At 37.5% G+C, this 18774-nt stretch overlaps 1 protein-coding gene across 2 annotated transcripts in view; it reads right to left on the bottom strand.

The window, feature by feature from the left end:
- The window catches only part of HTT (huntingtin), an 80143-nt gene that overhangs the window by 52566 nt on the left and 8803 nt on the right, over positions 1–18774 (bottom strand). The window contains exons 4-19 of one of the 2 annotated variants that reach the window (XM_085059692.1): positions 17267–17326; positions 15229–15308; positions 14671–14809; positions 14296–14437; positions 12682–12860; positions 11994–12198; positions 11096–11143; positions 7480–7560; positions 6746–7110; positions 4815–4938; positions 4418–4536; positions 3375–3486; positions 2699–2839; positions 1900–2058; positions 1722–1819; positions 44–183 (exon numbers count right to left, since the gene is read on the bottom strand). In XM_085059692.1, the coding sequence (XP_084915818.1) occupies positions 44–183; positions 1722–1819; positions 1900–2058; positions 2699–2839; positions 3375–3486; positions 4418–4536; positions 4815–4938; positions 6746–7110; positions 7480–7560; positions 11096–11143; positions 11994–12198; positions 12682–12860; positions 14296–14437; positions 14671–14809; positions 15229–15308; positions 17267–17326 (2192 nt within the window). The remainder of the gene's footprint in view (positions 1–43; positions 184–1721; positions 1820–1899; positions 2059–2698; positions 2840–3374; positions 3487–4417; positions 4537–4814; positions 4939–6745; positions 7111–7479; positions 7561–11095; positions 11144–11993; positions 12199–12681; positions 12861–14295; positions 14438–14670; positions 14810–15228; positions 15309–17266; positions 17327–18774) is intronic. The other variant, XM_085059693.1, reaches the window with a different exon arrangement.

Here is an 18774-nt window from a genome sequence, read left to right as displayed (position 1 = left end):
TGCACTTCAGCTTCTACACCCATGGAAAAATATAAACACTCACCGAAAATCTACCTCTGCCAGTGTTTCCAGAAGTTCTGTCCTTACAAGCCAGTATGAGCTGTTCTTCAGAGTAAGGAGGTCAACAATCAATTGCAAACCTAGTTCACTGTAACTGCTACTGCATAAGCTCATGATGCAATGCTGAGAAGAAAAAACGACTTTCAGTTACATTACAGAAGAGGTTTTCCAAGTAGAAGAATGAAAGCAATCAAAAAACTCACCTGTTTTATTTAGAATACCAAAAAAAGTTATTGCCTAAGAGCTAGGAGAAAGTACCAGAGCTAGGAGAAAGTACCAGAGCTAGGGACCTTGCAAGGCCAGAACAGCATCTCCATGTGAATTCTTAAAACCTGATGCTGAAATTAAACTCTGGAGAGGAATGCATGCCTCACAGACCACAAGGCAATCCTCCAAAGGAGGGCTCACAGGGCTTGAACACCACAAGCACTGTGTTCTCATCTGTTCAAAAACAACATCCAAATTCCCACAGGGTATATTTAGACACCTGGTCTGATTTCCAAAGTTTTTCAAAAAGTCATACCTCCATATTTGAACATTCACACACTATAGGCACAATGTGTGATCTCTGGAAAAAGTCATAGAACTCCCCACTTCTAAGTCTTTTTTCACTACACAAAATGTACTTTCTTGTTTGAGGATTAACAACCCAAAAGGCGTAGAACATTTCTGCCAAAATGTGTAAAGTCAGGCTACATTATATACCAAGAAAAAGCAACAGCCAAAGTTGACTAATATTGAGTTGCCTGAACAATTCTGGTGAAGTCATCTAAAAGGCCATTATCACAAGTGTAATCACACATGAAATCACTATAAACAAACATGAAGACTGCTGAACAAAAGGTTAAAAAGACAGCCTTATTTACCTAACAAGATTTCCTTCCCTCAGCTGTATCACAAGCCCCTCTTTTTTGCATATAAAATTGTAATTTCCATACACAAACTATTTACATTTTACTAAAAGCTATGCTTTGCCTCACTGGTCTTTAAGCTGCAATAGTCAGCCACCCTGTGCCTCTCCTTGATAAAATAATTTACCTTGGCATCCAATTTGTTCATGTCCTACTTTATGGGAAAAACCCTCAAAGAAAGCTCACTCCTTCACCGCTAATGCTTTTTCACCAAACACCATCCACAGATTTTATTATAGAAATAAAATTCACATGCTCTAAGTTCCACTCACCAATTCAGCTGCCATCTCTATTTCAACAATTGCCTGAGGGCTCTTTCAACCAATTTGAACTGCTTAGTTTCCTGAGACTTTTCCCACTTTTAAAAATTATTTCAGAAAATAATCACTATTTTACTTGTAGTTTCTCACACTTAATTTTTGTTCTCCAAATAGAGGTGTTACATGTTCACACTTTACTGTTTAGCCTAGATATCCTTTTTATCTAATGCACTCATCCTACTGTTGGTTAATGTAACATTACAGCTCATACCAGTGTATTTCTCACAAGAAATATCACAATTCAGCTATAATGCTACATGATCTAACCATGTAATTATTTTCCGTTTGTTCCTCTATTTCTGTGCCAATAAGGTTTTTGGGGAAGAAATCATTGTTTGCCCCATGTTTACAAATCTGTGCATAGCAGGATCCCAGTAATGAGTCACAACCATGTGATTTGTGGTGGTGCAAATGAATTGCTACTGCTTACCCTCACTGCTGTACAAGCCAGCTTGCATGTAACAGAGGACTCATCTTTCAATGTTTTCTGTAACAGAGGTATGCAGTCTATCAAGGAAAAGAGATTTCCTAAAAAAAGAAAAAAAATTTTTGAGCTATGCACATTGCAATGTTACATTAAGACAAAGAGATATCCTTAAAATAGTTACCTGTTGAGCTTCTGACATTTATTAGCCATTTTTCCACATCAAAGCGGGACTTAATTAGAATGGAGTTGACAATTGTTCCACACAAAATGGCAGTAGCTCCTCTAATCTGGGGATCTCCATGGTCAATATAGTTCAGAATGTCCGATACATACTGCTCCTCTAAGAAAATAAGTTACAACTACTTTATTTTAAAAATACTAGTATTAGACTTTACTGATTCCTAAAAATCTTACAGTGGAGGTCTCAACTATTGGACAATCCTATTGGACTATCGGCACATCCAAAACATGCCCACCTTAGTCTCCCTTTCTGAGATCCCTTTCTGTGCATGCAAAGATCAATCCCACCACTCAGACCAGTGATCACGTACATAAAAACTCTACTGATTTATTTCAATTCTACATAAAATGCTCTGGGGAAATCCAAGAAGCAAACCAGCTGCACACTCTAGGTCCCTGCGATTCATTAGTAAAAATGAAACTAATGGCTTAGAAACCATCTATAAGATGGACTGAATTAAATTAGAAGAAAACATTTGTAAAATAAACAAATTCCTTCCACATACTCATTGTATTAAAACAGCTTCAACTTGTCAGAAGCTCTACAAGCTCATCCACTGAAACTTAAATCTTACTACAAAAAATAAACCTCACCACACATACAGCACGTTCATTCCAATTTGTGCAGTATTTGTTTCATAAATACTAAATTAGGTTTGGAGTTTCCAGCACAAATGCTGCCTCCCTTATTTGAAAACCCAAACACACTATTAAAATGGAATATGTGAACTGCAACATACCATACTCTTCTCCCATTGCCTCCAGGGGTGCTTTATACAGTTTGCTGAAGAAAGACTCAGGGTGAAGTGCAACGGCTGCTCCAACACAACTTACTGCCAAGGCTTTTACACTGACTCTCACATCTCTATCAGGAACTAAAGCTGTGGGGAAGAAATAAAAACAAATAAAAGGAGGGTATTTAAAAGCTTCCTGAATTGTTTTTAATTTAATTAATAACACTGTAGAAAAGAAATATCTTAGCCTGGATGAAAATATGAAGCAAGCAGTTCTACTTTATCAGAGGCAGCAGTGATAAATGACTGCTTTCTTGTTTTCCTCATATAAACTGTATTTGAAATATATCTGAAATACTCTAATATAGCAGTAAAATGCTTCCAGCTCACTTCCTTCCAAAAACAATACATTATCTGGGCACATGAGCAAGTAATAGTTTAGAAAAGAGAAAAAGAACAAATATTTTAAATCAGTCATATATAATGACAGGAGAGTGGTTGAGTCCTCATCCCTGAGGGCATATAAAAAACATGCAGATGTGGTGCTTAGGGACTGCCACAGAAAAACCTCCAAAACTTCCAATAAAGCGAGATCAAAACCAAGACAGAACAAACTGACCACATTTCCAACTTTGTACACTGAGAGACAGAGAGAACCAATGAATCTCTAAGACAAACATACCTCCTTTGTCCCCAGTAAGCAGGAAGGAAGCTGACAGCAGCCTGACACAGTGCACCAAAGGAGCACAGTCTCTGTCAGTATAGTGCCCAATGTCTCCCTTTACCCTGGATGGCTATTGAAGGCAAATCACAATGTTTATACAGAGAAAAATTAATCTTCAATTTAAATAAAATATTAAGCACAACCAAACCTAGAAATGCTGCACATCCTCAAATGTATAAAGGTTTAATACAAAACAAATACATAATATTAATAGTTCAATATATACATATTCCAAAAAAGGCCTCAAAATTTAATGCTTTTGGGAAATTTATACCTATTATCAGAACTGGTTCACTTTTACTACAGAAACATTATCCTGTAGATTTTTCTAAACTACCTAGACTTGCTGTTTGCATCTGAAGAGTATGACAAACCACTTGTTGCCATCAAATTTTGGAAACTTTGTATGAAAAGCCAATTATTTCTAAGTTGTTTTCAAAGTTTGACAGTTTTCTGTAGCTTCACATTTAGAATTCCTCAATAGTCCAAGCTGATGTAATTCTGCCTGCCACAAATGAAACTTCTTTTGTCCCAGCTCAGAACAAAGTCCAAAGGGGAAGCAAAAAAAATGTAAGAGGAAATCAGTAGCCTGTGGTTGGAATGATACAAGGCCCAAAAACTAAGGCATACTAACGTGTGAGGAGATCATGAAGTTACCCACACAGCTAGCAACCAGCACAAAGATATTTCAAGTAATAATGTATCAGTGTGGCCTACTAATGCACAGGCAGAAAGGGTTTGTGATCTCAGCAGTGTGTTCTGCTATGGCTTTGCTTGTGATTGCACTCCAGATATCAACACTTATTTATTCCCCTTACGTTAAATAAAATTCAGGCTATAATTCAGATTGCCCATGCAACCTTAGTTACTTTGACCTATGATGAGGAACAACATGTAACACAGGCTTCCCACACTGACTAATTTATTTCACCATAAGTCTAATTTTTTTTAAAACTTCATTGTTTTAAACTTTAAAACTGACCACTGTGACTACGTCTCACCTTGTTTTCGTGATCACCAGCATCTGCTGCATCTTCTTTTGATGTAAATCGATCCACACTGCTATCAGAGGGCTGCCTACTATGGCTCATGGTTTTTAACAGGTGAGGCTGCTGAAGAGCTTTAGAAAAAAAGGCAATTCATGAAATATCATTTCAGATGCAATCTAAAAGCACTTTAATTAAACTTAATTATACAAAGATGAAAAATAAATTAGCAGTGATCAAAACAAGTGATTGATTGCAAGTGTTGAAATATATTCTTTATTTTACATATCAATCTAGCTGTTTGTTTTTCATATCCATTACATGAGTCTTCACTCCCTTGGAAGTGCAGATGCACCTGAACACCTAAGACAGGTGTCACCAGTCTGCCCCACCCCTGAATGTATCAACATACCAAGAGAAGAATTTCTGAAAGACTCTGATGAATCATCTTGGAGAATATTTGCAGCTTCATCTTCCTCATCTTGTAGCTGCCCAATTTGCATTCCAGAATACTGTCCTTCAGCACCCTCCAAAACCTACACAGTGCAAGGACAGGGCTTAACATAAATGAGCTTTACACAGAGTACTAAATCTAAAACGTGCAGTGTTAGTAATCTAGAAACAATCTGAAAGCAAATATGAGCCTGAAAAATATTAGTGTCCAGCTGTGTGCAAGCCCCAGAGCACTGCCCCTCCTCCTGCAGCACTGGGGCTGTTGGAGGCCAGAGCTGCACCTGACAGTCTCCAGCTGAGCCATGAACTCGGCTAGGAACAGGAGCCAAGTGGAACACTCGTCCACTGCTCCCCTGCAGCTCCCCTTGCTCATCACAAATGTCTCTTTCTCAGCAGTTACAAATCACAACCAACACCTTTACTGCCAAACTGAACTAGGCCCTTGCTGTCAAACTCCCCCATAACTTCACTTGTCCTGGATATGCGAAGTCAAACTGAGACAACACTGTGTAGGACAGGAAAGGACAAGTTTAGATGCATTTCAATTTCTTCATTCCAAACCAGACTATTAAAATGGACTCATCTGGAAGAGAGTTTGACCTTTAGAACCAATGCAATATATAGGCAGAAGGTATATTGAAAAATAACCATAAAAATTAATTGTAACGATTGTTTTTAAAAAAAGCAATTTCACTAATTTTATCAGAAAACAGGACACTTCTTCAGTTACTTCCTGTCTCCATAAGCACTTGGAAATTGTTCATTAAAAAGCTTGTCTGTCAGTAACTTGGACAACCTCTTAGTCTGTCAATTATGAAGAACTAATTTTACATGTAATTATTGCTTGTAAACAGTATGCAAACTGGCATATGGAACAGTCTGACAAGAATTTGCATAAACACATTGTGCCAATAAACATACCTTGTCAATGAATGCCTGCTCACTTTGGCCTCTGCACTGCCTTCATTTAATTCAGACAGCAATTATCATCACTCCTCTGGTTCTTGAATCCTCACACTTGCAGAAGTATTTTGCTTACCATAATTATAAATTTATTATTTTTTGTAGTGCTAAGAGACTATTACTCTTCCAAAGTTGCTATCAGAAAACTGGTCAAAAGTTTGGTAATGTTTGAAAAAGTCTTAAGAAGTTTTAAATTTTCCCCCTTTCGCATTTTCTCTCTGGCTCCCAGTAATTGTATTTTTGCTGTTTTTATTCAACCTCACAATACACTTGCCCAAGAGAGACAAATGTCTTAAAATAGCTATATTGTATGTACATTTCAGGTGTTTATTAGATATGTAACTGCTTCATTAGTAAATCATGCAGTATTTGCCCATTATAGGAGAAATCCTTATGATGGAATATAAAGGAAAAAAAAACAGATGAGCTGTGTTGCCAAGTGAAAAAGCACAGGCAGAAGGCAGTGTGAAGCATTATGTTCCAAAAGAATTATTTTATCATTCCAAATAAACTGTTCACCCTTTAACACTTCCATTAACCCTCCTGCACCAAAACAATTATTAACATATCTTTACAAAATTAAGGATGTACTAGTAAGAGGCTATATTAATGTCAAGACTTTGATATTGCCACTCTTTCAGTGAGCAAAATCCGTTAATGCAATGCCTTCACGTGACCTACCCAAGAAAACACCCTGATTACATATTCCTAGTTCTTCATTATTGCTGAAGTGAAAGTGTTAAAAGGAGGCCAAGCTCTCCAATAGAGGTGTGAGCTGCTGACCTTTCCACTGTTACTAGCTGAGGATTGAAAAGCAGAAGACGAGTAAGGAGACGAATCCAAGTCTGGGCCCTCCAAGGAAGAGCTCTGAGACATGTCGGGCCCCTCAGTGGAAGGAGATCCCCCCTCTGCCCGCTGCACACTTACAATTTCAGAACTGTCCGAAGGGGTTACAGCAGAGTCTGGACCTTCTGTAGTAGTCTGAGAGCTATCACTAATTGGTGAGGAAGCCTGTGTACCATCATTCAAATCCATAGTGGCATCTGACTGGACAGCACTGATCTGGCTGGAGCTTCGACTGAGCACTTCATCATCTTCCCCTTCAGTAGCTGTACTTGTCAAATCACAGCTGGCCAGGTCTACAGAGTCTGACTGCAGCGTGTGCTGGGAGCGCGGCTGCTCCGTGATGATGTCGTGTCCCGTGGGGTCAGCAGCTGAGCTCCCCACCGATCCAGCTGTTGACACACCTGATGAAGAAGCCAGTTCACTGGTTATCTCACCCTTCACAGAAGCTGCAAAACACAGGCATTTATGAGTCAATCCAGTGTCTGAATTTGTGTTTCAACATCGGCCCACAGACTAAGCCACATATTAAACTAGGCTAAGGAAAGTGTGTAACTGAACAGTTTATATACAGGTAGGAAAATGGGCCTCTTTGAAGATGCCACCCCATCTTGACCAGTAACTCCCATTAAAATCGGAATGCAGTCAATTTCATTGCAAGTCAGTTTTGCACTCAGCAGTATTTATGGTTTGTTTTGTTACCATCTCTTTTGAATGCCCATGCACGTGCTCATCACCATAATACATCACTTACACATCTTACATAAAGCAATAACACTGTATTTGCTGACTGCACTGTTACAGAGAAAGGCAGGTACCTGCAAATGATGCAGCACTGACATCAGATCGGGTTTCAGAATCATCATCCAAGCCTTCTTCTTCACCAAGAAGTACTTTACCTGAGATATAAGAAAAACCTTTAGTTTCCAAGAATTATAGTCAGCTTGAAATGTTGAACAGCTGAAGTCAGTTAAACGTGAAATTTATTTTTTAAAAAAAATCTGTTTGTTTATCCAAAGTTTATCCAAATAATTTTTCACAACTATGACAGGCAACAAATGAAAAAAAGAAGGGAAGGAAATGAATAAAGTGCACATCCAGTACCTCACTAATTCATCAAGAAAGAAACAGGCAGTACTGACAAGGAAACAGAGTTAAGTAATTTTATTTACCAGTGTAACCATTCAGGAAACTACCTATAACCTTATTACTTCTAGTTTATTTTTGTGGACTACATTTAAGATTCCACTAATTTCATCATGTATGTGCTGTTACTTAAGAACTGGATACCTGGCATCTGGATGTTTGCCCTCAACTCTGAAGGGCATTAATGCACCACAAGTAATAGAATAAATAACTTCTTCCTCCTTAAGGCTACAAAAATTATTAAAGGCTGCTTGGAACTCCAAAGATAACAGAATGGAAAATGCCCCAGGGGAAGAGCAGCACAGACTAGAAGCACAAGACAACACAAGTGGGACAGGGTGATGAACCATGGACAACAACCATTAAGAGGTAAGGATTACTAAGGCAAAAAATCTTCAGAAAGGCTTTTGCCATAAGAAACTTGAGAACCACTTCTAAAATAACCCAACCACCACAGAGTTCTCTTACTCACAGAGCATTATCTATTTAATTACAGGCAGTGGAAAGAAAGATACCTGCAAGTGCACACTGCCTGGAAGCCAACCAAGGACACATCTGCACTGAAAAGCGTCCATGGGACAAAATGCAAAGGGAGCTGCTGAGCCTAGACTTCTAGATGTTGCAAGTCCCTTGCTGAGATAGAGGGATTCACAGTAACTGCTGTGAGAAGGACCATTTTGCTTAGGCTACCAAGATGCACTGGTAGTCTAAAATTCACAATGCAAGATACTAATGTTTGGATAGCTATGGGTGAATTCCTTTGTAACTTATCCAAGTTATCTGGGGGTAAAAAAAGGCATTAATACACTTTTGTATGAATTTGTTTTTCTCAGCTGCTTTCATACGTAGCAGTACCACTGTAGAATAATCTTCCTCTAAAAAGCATGTTTTATGATACTCAAAACTGTAAGTAAGGCAGAAAAGTAACCATGGCATTTCCATATACTTTCTATATAAAATAACAGTAATTGAGAACTACACACTACTATGAATGAATGAGTAAAATCCTGCTAGGAGTTCCAAACAAAAAACATGAAATATAATATATTCTTCTCTATTGTTTCTCACATTTACATCCATTTCACTGACACAAACCAGGATGTTCTTCTGCTTTCCACAGGTGACCACCTCTAAAAGTAAGTGAAAGAGTAAGACTACTGAAAAATAGTCATTAGCATGTTAGGCTTTGTATGCTTAAATGAGTAAATAACACAAGCAGCAGGATACTTTCCCACTATTTGATAAGAAAAAAAATCCAGTTAAGTTGCTTTCAAAACATAGGCTTTGATTTCAAAAGGAGTTTTCAGCCTTTTTTGCAAATAATCTTCTGAAGCTGAAACATAAACAAAACAGTGCAGGCCAGCTGCTCAGAACTGAAGTTGGTCTGATGCAGTAAGATTGCAAAGACGTGGAAAATACACATTTCTGTAGATCAGCCTCACTTTACAACCCTACACACAAAGGAGCATTACAGCTTGAAAAGTTTCACCCATTGCCCACTACTCTATATGACAGCAGACTGTAAAATTTCTTCAAGAAGGAACTGGGAATAGGATTGGGTTTCCCCTCCTTTCTACAATGGAGAGCAGCAGGAAATTAACAACTCACAATCTGAAAATAAACCTGTACAAAGCACAAAATTGTGAAGTGATTTCTTCAAGTTAGTTTAGGCCATTGTTTTAGACCACAAAATCTTCATACCATAGTCTTGAAAAAGGATAAAAGCTGATGACTCATACATGTTTCCTCACCAAGTGAAGGAATGATTAGTGTTTTAACAAATACTTTAATTGAATTTACACTGTTATTAATACCTCAAAGTTACACTGAAGACTACTAACAAGACAAAAGTACCAAAATGATAATTTACCATTTTTTCATTTACATGATATGCATTTTTATTCTGATTTGTTGCATTCTGTCTCATCTTTTGTCGCTGTTGAGCCGCTAGCAGAGAAAGGCCCGAGTTCTCAGTGTGGCCAGAAAGAGAGAGTTTATTATTTTGATTTCAATATACATAGACTTTTCAGAGGTCGCCCAGATTGGTCAGCCAGAAACCTCCCCCTAGGCCTGATTGGCCAGGCCTGAACTGTCCAAATCTCGAGACGCTGTTTAAAAAACATCCAAATTTTATCTTTGTTTATAAAACACAGCGGAATGTTCTCATGAGAAAGACCTGTGCTAGCCACAATCTTTGGATGCTGCAACATCTACTTTCAGATATCCATTCTTTCAATCTGTCCTTTCTAAACTAGAAAGGATCACCGCATCCATAAGCACTATTTCATTCAGCTTTAACCACTACTTCACATTTTGGTGTGCTCTTAAAGCATACAAATAAGGTTATTTAAGCACTATGAGATTCCTTGCACATAAAGATTGAAGGACATGTTTGGAAAAACTGTAAGCTATAATCGTTCTTCAAGTTCATATAATCTTATTTAGTTTTAACCTACCTTTCCTTGAAGTTTTTCTTTTCAGCATTGCACATCTCATAGCTTACTAATGCTTGTAATGCTGCACTACACTCACACAGTTTCACTGCAGTAGCAACATTTTGCTTACCTAATGTAGGTGATGAAAGTGCTACACAGTTGTACCTAGATTGATTCTGTCATAATGATATGACTGGTTTTAATCAAAGTGTGAGCGTATAACTAAATATAAAGTACTTTCATGCACAAACTGGGGAAAGAATACTTCAGAGCAAAATGTATTCTTTAAAGTCCTGCTAAATGAATCACCTATTGAAGAAAAAATGAAAACATACACAGCAAGATAAAAAATGTATAGAATTAATCATCAAGAACAGAAAAAGAAATAAAAAAGCATCATATTGAAGCATGCAAACATACACATGCATTAGTGAACTACAGAGAAAAAAACAGGCCTAAAAAACCAGGAAAGTTAACTATTTTGCAAGTTACATTAATGGCTAAGTGTTACCATGAAAAAGAAGAATGCCCTGTTCAGAGAGATTATTTTTTCATGTGCTCTATAGAAGTTAAAACTGCATCAATAATCATCAACATAACTTTGCCAGTGAACTACAGCAAAAATAAAATTATATTGCTTTAAAATATTTTAGAATGTCTTGATCGCAACATCACAAATTGCATCAGAATTCTTTCATTATTTATAATGATTAAGCTCAGTTGATAACAAAGGCAGTTGTGAATGAAGACCCAAGTTCAGCAAGACAATGAAGTGGGGAGGGGGAAGAAAAAAAAACAACCCCAAAAAATCAGGAAGGAATGCAATTAAAGATTTGTTTTCAAAAATAATCACCTTTATGCTTTCTTGCAAGAACAGGGCTGCATGAAGACCCCCCTCCAGCTGCAAATCACAGAAAGTAACACATCAGGGCAAAGACAGAGCTAATGAAATCATGAAGGAATTCTAATAGCCATGAATGGGAAACAAAAAGAAAAAAGAAAAACCCAAACAAAAACCAAAGCCAGGAAGAAATATCAAACTTGTTGTTTTTGAAGTCCAAGTTTTTTTGACCATTCACCACCAAATGACTTTTAATATTCTATGCCACTTGTGCAAAGTTTGCTTTCAAAAACATTTGCTAAATTTCCCTGCCAGGATTGCTTTCAGCTAATAATTTACCTTTCAATGGCAGCAATATCAAATGATCCTTAGTTCAATACAGAATTCTTACAGAAATCTAATCAGACACTAGTTCTTTTGAAACAGGTAAGTAGCAGTTAAGAGAATTTTAGAAACATGCACTCCACAGACAAGAAAGCTAATAGCTGATTTTAACAGTTATCCATATAAGCTTAAGTCATGCTTTAATTTCATGCTGGTTTTGGTATTCAGCAAGGAGCTCTCAGTTAATAAAAATTCTGATTAAATCTGCTTTTATTAATCGCAGTTGTCAGATGATTCGTAAGAACGTTAATTTTGTGGATGAAAAAAGTCACCATATTTAACTTGCTTTGTGTAACGAAAAGAACACAAACTGTAAAAAAACCCTGAAGTTTATCCTTAATGAATGAATGTATACCCACTTAAAGAAAGGAGGGAAAAAACTTCCACTGCACCTGGGAAAAAAAGAATGCCATGCATAGCTTGATACATTTCATTTCAACCTTCATGCTTTTGGCTAACACTGAGAACTAGAGTTGATGATGTACATTCATTTCCTCTTACTCAAACTACCAAAAGCAGAGCTTACCTATAAGTTCCACTATGCTCCCACTGCGGCTCCTGCTGGCAGGTTCATCTTTGGATACACTGACCTGAGCAATGCCCCCGGAGGCAGTCAGGGCATGGAGCAGTTCAGGGGGGGGTGTTCTAAAGAGCTGCTGTAGCAATTCTAAAGCTCCAGTCACAACATTATGGTCCTGATGCTGGGTGTAGTGCAGAGTCAGTTCATAAACCTGAAAGCCAGCAGAGTACTGGAGTAAGTCTCTATGAAGACAGAACATGCTACGTGTGTTGTCCTATACCACCACAAATTTCAACAGTGAATTAAAAATAACTGGTGCTTGATATATCTGATCTTCACCACAGTCTTCCCAAGGGGAAAATGTCAATCAACTGGAGCCATTTAACTGCCTTTTTGGTAGAAGTCTGTTGTTTCTTTTTATTGTTATAGAAGGAAGGATCACATCAAAAGCACCATAAGAAGTTTTTGGCTCCTTTGGGCACACCTATCAAGTACTGCTGATTCATTTTTCTGCAATTTCTGGTCATTACTTATCAATAATTCCAGTAACTGGACCAACTATCATTTATCAAGATGAACAGCAATTTGAGAAGAGAATTCAGAATGTTCCGTATCAGACTAATACTGGATCAAGACTTATTTACTTTCCTCCCAATTAGTAGTCTTCAGGTATGGGTTATTATTCATATTTTACCTGTATAAGTTGTTCTGGTGAAGGTGAAATCTCTGTTTCTTTCCTTGTTACACCAAAACTGCCTTTCAGGCTGGTATCTTTTACTTGTTGTTGCAATAAAGGTATGAGATATCTTAGCGTAAGTAAAACACCCAGAATTAAAAGAGTAGGACGATCATCTTCGACAGGAACCAACAAGCCTGAGGGGGAAAAATGAAGTGGCCAAATAATTTACTGACACTGGTTAGTTTCAACACATGTGTTATTTCATGTAGTCCATACAATAGCTTCTTTAAATTAAAAAAAAACCAAACAAAACAAAAAAAAAAAAAAACCCAGAACATCCAAAACCTATCAGCAACTGGAGTGCTTTCTAAATGTAGAAACATTTTAAAATATGTATTTTATATTCCTAACAATCAATTAAGCAATGTGGGAGAACGATCAGAGGACCCTGTCTCACCTTTCCTGTTTCCTACCTCTTTTTATTCCAAAAAACCAAAAAGTTGTCTTTTTTTTTTTTTAATAGCTGATGCTTTTACCAAGCGATCTAGACTCTCTTGCTCCTCTCACCTGCCTCCTCTCTCCATTTTGCAGCTTACACCCAAATGTAATTCCCTTGCTCACAGATGCACTACTCTCCTAATGACAGATATTCACACTTTGCCCTCTTCCTCAACTATTGGGAACCTTGTTCCACATACCTAATTAACCCCACAGCACATTACCAACAAATATAGGTTATGGAAGAAAACACAACCTTCTGTCCAGGGAGGGAAAAAAAAATCAGAATCAATTTATGGAGCTCCTGTTAGTGCTTCTCTTTGAACTCTGCATCATTGCCAAGGATGTTATATATCATTTTAGAGGGAGGAAAGTCACAATGTGGTATTTGAATTTTTCACACTTCTTGAAAAAAGCAAGGCTAACATGATAATACCTTATGTATCTGTTGGTTTTCCTTGTCTCTTCCTTTGCAATACAGTCTACATAGTAAATACAGACTACATAGTAAATAACAAAACTGAAGCAAATTGCACTGAAATCCAGAGAAGCCTCTCATCATGAGTTGCAAAACAACCCAAAGACCATGTGAACTTCCCAGCTGAAGAAATATGGAAGCAATACCTGATACAAAGTCGTATGCTTTTAAATAAAAAAGCCCTTCTATTTCTGGTCTAGGAATCTATGTGGTGGTTCTTCTAAAAAAAGTTTACAGGGTATGTGATCATGGCCCAGAGCACAGCAGTCATACCCTCCACCTCAGACCTGCTGCACTAGTAACCAAGCAGATGAACCATGCAAGTCTTCACATTCCTAATGCTGCACAAGTTCTCCCAGAATCCTTAGATCTCCTTATCTTTCAACGAGGTACTTCCTTCCCAAGCCTCAGCTACTTCTATTCAGTATTACTTACTAGCATTGCAGCAGAGAAAGACACAAAGAGTTTTAGAACTATCTTCCTCTAACTTTAAACAAAATAGAGAAAGCCTCAGCAGTCTAACTGGTAGTCTAAGTATCTGTCCCTTTACCGGAAAACCTTTCACATATGTGAAGTGATACATATGCCTACCTGGAAAAAAATGCAACGTTATTTAGGCATAAAGCAAATTAATTTTTTCTCCCCAGTCTTACCTAAAAGTACATTCAATAACCAGGCATAAAAATACTGTGTTCTTCGGGAATGCTGACAGATGCTTACTGCTGATCCTGCTGCCGTTCGACGGATAGTGGGGGAACTGGATTTAAGATTAGCTATGAAAGCCTTCAACAAAACCTAAAAACAAGGACACCTTACTTAACTTTTTATCAGAAGTGAACTAAGAAGCCAGCAAATGCATTTTTCATTTATTCAAAGCATTACTTCATGTACATCAAGCAAGGGCAACTTCTGCCTTAAATCAGACTTGCAGCCGTAACACTGCTTTCTGTACCATCTGACTGATAATGCTGATAGCTTATCATGCTTTGGGATATAACAGGGAGCACTATCAGGGTAAAGAAAGGTACCTTAATCTCATTGTCGTTTGCAAAATTGCCAAACGCTGCCATGATTTTCGGTATTGCTGCAGCCAGTGTCTCTTGTACCGATTCCTCAGGTCTCTTACTTATCCGTGTTAGACAGGGCAACAGGTTCACTAAGTAGGGCCTAAGTATGGCACAGGAGGAAAACTAATTTGAGATCAGAACAACTGTACCCTTCAAATTATTTTTAATTCATACTCAAGTTCTGTGGTGTTATTAAATCATACAAAAATATACCTGTTAGCTACATAGAATGTAGGAAAAAAAGAAGAGTCTTCTGAATGTAAGAGAAGAGCATACTTTAAAAATATAAGTCATTATCTTCACAAGTTTTTCTCTCTTATAGTCATGTACACACAGAACTAAAGCTCCATTAAAAAAAACACACTAATCAAATAAAGCTACTTCAGAAAGAATAAGGGATAGGAATTGCTCCAACCTCCTAACCACAAATTTTAAACTTCTGAACAGTAACATTCTGTTAACATCTTTAAAGATTTCTTTAAAGATTCTCTGAAAAGTTCATTATTAGGACGTGTTTACCTGCACTTTTGAGGCCGAACTAGATGGGCAAGCTCAGCAAATCTCCAGAGTGCAGCACGCAGACTTCTTGAAGCACCATTCTAGACAGAGTATATAACTATCACATTTCATCATGCAAAACCACTTCCTACAAAAAACTGCCTATAATATACAATATACAATACGTATACAATAGCATAAATTTACTTTACCAGATAAAAATGTAAAGTGTTGGGAAACCATAAATTTCCTTTTGCCAAAAGGAAATCAAGTCAGTTCCATGACTACCTTCATTTTTCTAGCTCGTATTACAAATTTTCTGAGTAACTCAAAACAAATAATAAGGAACACCACAAAAAAAAGGAAGTATCTGAGATCTCCACTCTGCTGAAATCTGCTTGAAATACCACAGAGAAAGGCATCAGCCAACAAAGAAACACTGATGATATGAGAGTCTAAAAATCACTGGAACACTTGCAGAGATATAAATATGGCATAGAACTGACAGCAGTGAAGATATGCAAATAAACAACATTCAGCTTCTGAGCGCACCAAGGGAAAAACCAACATATTGATCTGTAGCACTTCATAAATGCTTGACTGCTGAAGTTTAGTATCCATTTGCCTGGATTGACACCTTCAGTTGAGTAACTGACTTGAGCCAGGATGTCCTTACATTAGTGTCTAGGGATATAGTACAATTCCTTAGCATTGCTGGAAATACAGAAAACTAAGGAAGTCAATAGATGCCTAGGAGGGTGTCTACTTCATGTAGTTCAAACCCAACCAAAATGCTTCTCAAATTGAGTACCTCTGAAGACAAAGCTGAGATGTTAAAAAACTGACATTTCTTTATTACTTTCTTTAGCTAGTGTATCAAAGGCTTGTGGCCTTGTTAGCATGACAAGTAAAAAATACTTGCATCTGAATTACAAAATATGCATTTCTTAGGTTCACAGCCGAACAACAGATTCTGGCATGGCTTCTAAAGTGATCCTGATGCACAAACAAAATTCAGTCTGCTGGGTGCTCCTGTTGTACATGCTACTTCTGTCTCACCTATCATGAATCCGAGAGCACCTTTCAAGATGCACACGCCAACTGAACAACAAAATATTTCCTCCCACACTTGGTCATAATGTGCAGAAACTTCAGAGCAATTTATATGTTGGTTGTTTTCTGTTAATTAGGTAGATGTCCATTTCCACAGCCTCAAAAATATTGCATGACGTTAAGGTACAGCAGTACAGTAAGATTTCCATACATGGCCCTACCCCTAACAGAAGAAAAGCTGTGCACATTGGTTTTGTGACATATCTTCTACAGTTCTATAATTCCCTCCAAAAAAACAGTATCATTTCTGTCTGACAAATAACATCTGTATTTTCTGTCTATACACTTATAGATGCAAGAAACATAATTTCAGTGATACTGTGCTAAACATAGCATTTCTCTTCTGCAGTTACAAACTTCAAAAAGATTATTACTGAATTTCTTCCTCTGGACATTAACTAAATTGTGGCTTTAATTAAATTGTGGCTTTTGGTGCGTAGAGAGATGCTTCAGTATTTTCCCTATACCTCTGTAAGAAGCTATATATACATATCACAGATTCATAAAGTAGTTGTATCAAATTACTTCAAGTTTTGATCCTCCACACAGTTGTGTCAATTAAGAATGTCGCTGTCCTCCAACTACTTTTCACCACCCTTTTAGTTCAAGTTATTCTTTCCAGCTTACTCAGTGGAGCAAACATCATGAACATGTCTTATTCCTTTGGGTAGGGAGTCAATAAGGTTAATTCAAACTGCTGTTCACACCAAATGCTCACACATTTTCTGCCAGATAAGCTTTCAGGAGTGTTAAATCTAAACAATGGGGCCAATAGTGAGGAATCCAGTAGAATAACACATTAAACAGTCACAAATCCTTCTAAAATGAAGCCTTGACCTTCATCTTAGAGGACAAACTATTAATTTAAACTAATGCTACATTCCTGTATACTAGAACACATACTAAATACCACATTTCAGAAGGACATGAAAGAAAAATCACTCACCTTTTTAATCTCTTTATAAAGTTCTAACTGTAACCTGGGAAGATTGGAATCCATCAAAGCCTGCAGTAAAATGCATTGAGAACATACTGTATCAAAGGGGAGGTGCTTCACAGGAACAATGTTACACTTGCAGTAAAACAGCTTCAAATAAGGCACAGAACTATCTAACAGTTCCTATATTTGATGTACAACTAAACAAGGGATAAAAATTGAGAAGAGACGCCTTTATCTTTCACACAAATGCAGACAAACTCCACAAACTCAATCAGTTATTTGCAGTTAATATTGACTGTTTTACCCACTCTGCCTGCAAAAGGCCATATGGGATCAGACTACAAGCAGAGCAAACCTATCGTGCTTTCTGGCAATCACCAGGAACAGGTATTCATAAATAGAATATTAAAACACAAGAGTAGTATTCATAAGCAGCAAGAGATATTCCCTGCTATACTCCCCCACTGTCAAGTAGGCTCCTACTATTTCTTAAACTGAAGGGGTATTTGTACCATTACCTTTCACAGCCCCTGAAAACCCTTTGTTTCATGAATGAGCCTATTCTCTGCATCCAGTTAGCACCACAAGGTGTTCTGCATACCAGAACTGTCACATCTCAGGATCCAATCAAGCATACAGTGACAGAGCATGCACCGTAGCTCAGACCTGCAGCCTGGCTAAAAAACAGTGTACATGAAATCAAAATAAACACAGAAAAGTAGTAATTTTCTGTTCACCTCAACCTGATCATTCTTTATCTTTAAAGTATTGGAGAGTAAGAAAATATGAAAATATAATCTCTTCATACAGAGTAACTTGTATATATGTGGTTACCCTTCCTCCTCCACTTCTTTTTCTAGTGTGTACTACAATTTATGAACATTTCCACCAGCTCTTCCTCTGATCAGATGAGACCTTCAGACAATGTGAAAGTGCCTACACTGAGGATTCAAGCAGTGCTATACTGTTTAGTACTTGATTTTTCACTCCTTGCCCAATAATTTATTAATTTCTAATTTTCTAACTGCCTTCCTAACTGACCACCAACCATTAAACTCACATCTTCACAGGATTACTCATGCTGACTACCAGATCTGATGGCACATACTGAGCCAGAGGCCAAAACTGCTTAAGCACAGTCAGTGAAATACCTGTGGCTCCTCCAGAGCATAATTTTCCCAGCCTAAAATTGTATGCTCTGAAATGTCATTCACCCCAATTTCACCAGTTGTTACAATACAATGGCATTGCTTTCCCCAGAAAAATTTTATCTGGGTTGTATCTTTATATTAACATATGCACCCCAACTACAGACTGCAGGTGCCTAGATGACAGCAGGCAGGATTTACTTCACACAACTTAGCTTTTATGAGAAATTCATTGTCCCTACATGTAGGGATATCAATCAACACAAAAAGGCACCAGCTACTATCTGGCTTCAAGGCTAGATTGTCCTTACAACACACCCAACTGGAGGAAATCTTTTTGCTTGTGTATACCTAGATTTTTAGCAG

The sequence above is a fragment of the Lichenostomus cassidix genome, chromosome 4 (assembly GCF_008360975.1).
Source record: "Lichenostomus cassidix isolate B80296 chromosome 4, HeHo_3.0, whole genome shotgun sequence".
Lineage (NCBI taxonomy): Eukaryota > Metazoa > Chordata > Aves > Passeriformes > Meliphagidae > Lichenostomus > Lichenostomus cassidix.
This window is presented reverse-complemented; position numbering and strand designations above follow the sequence as displayed.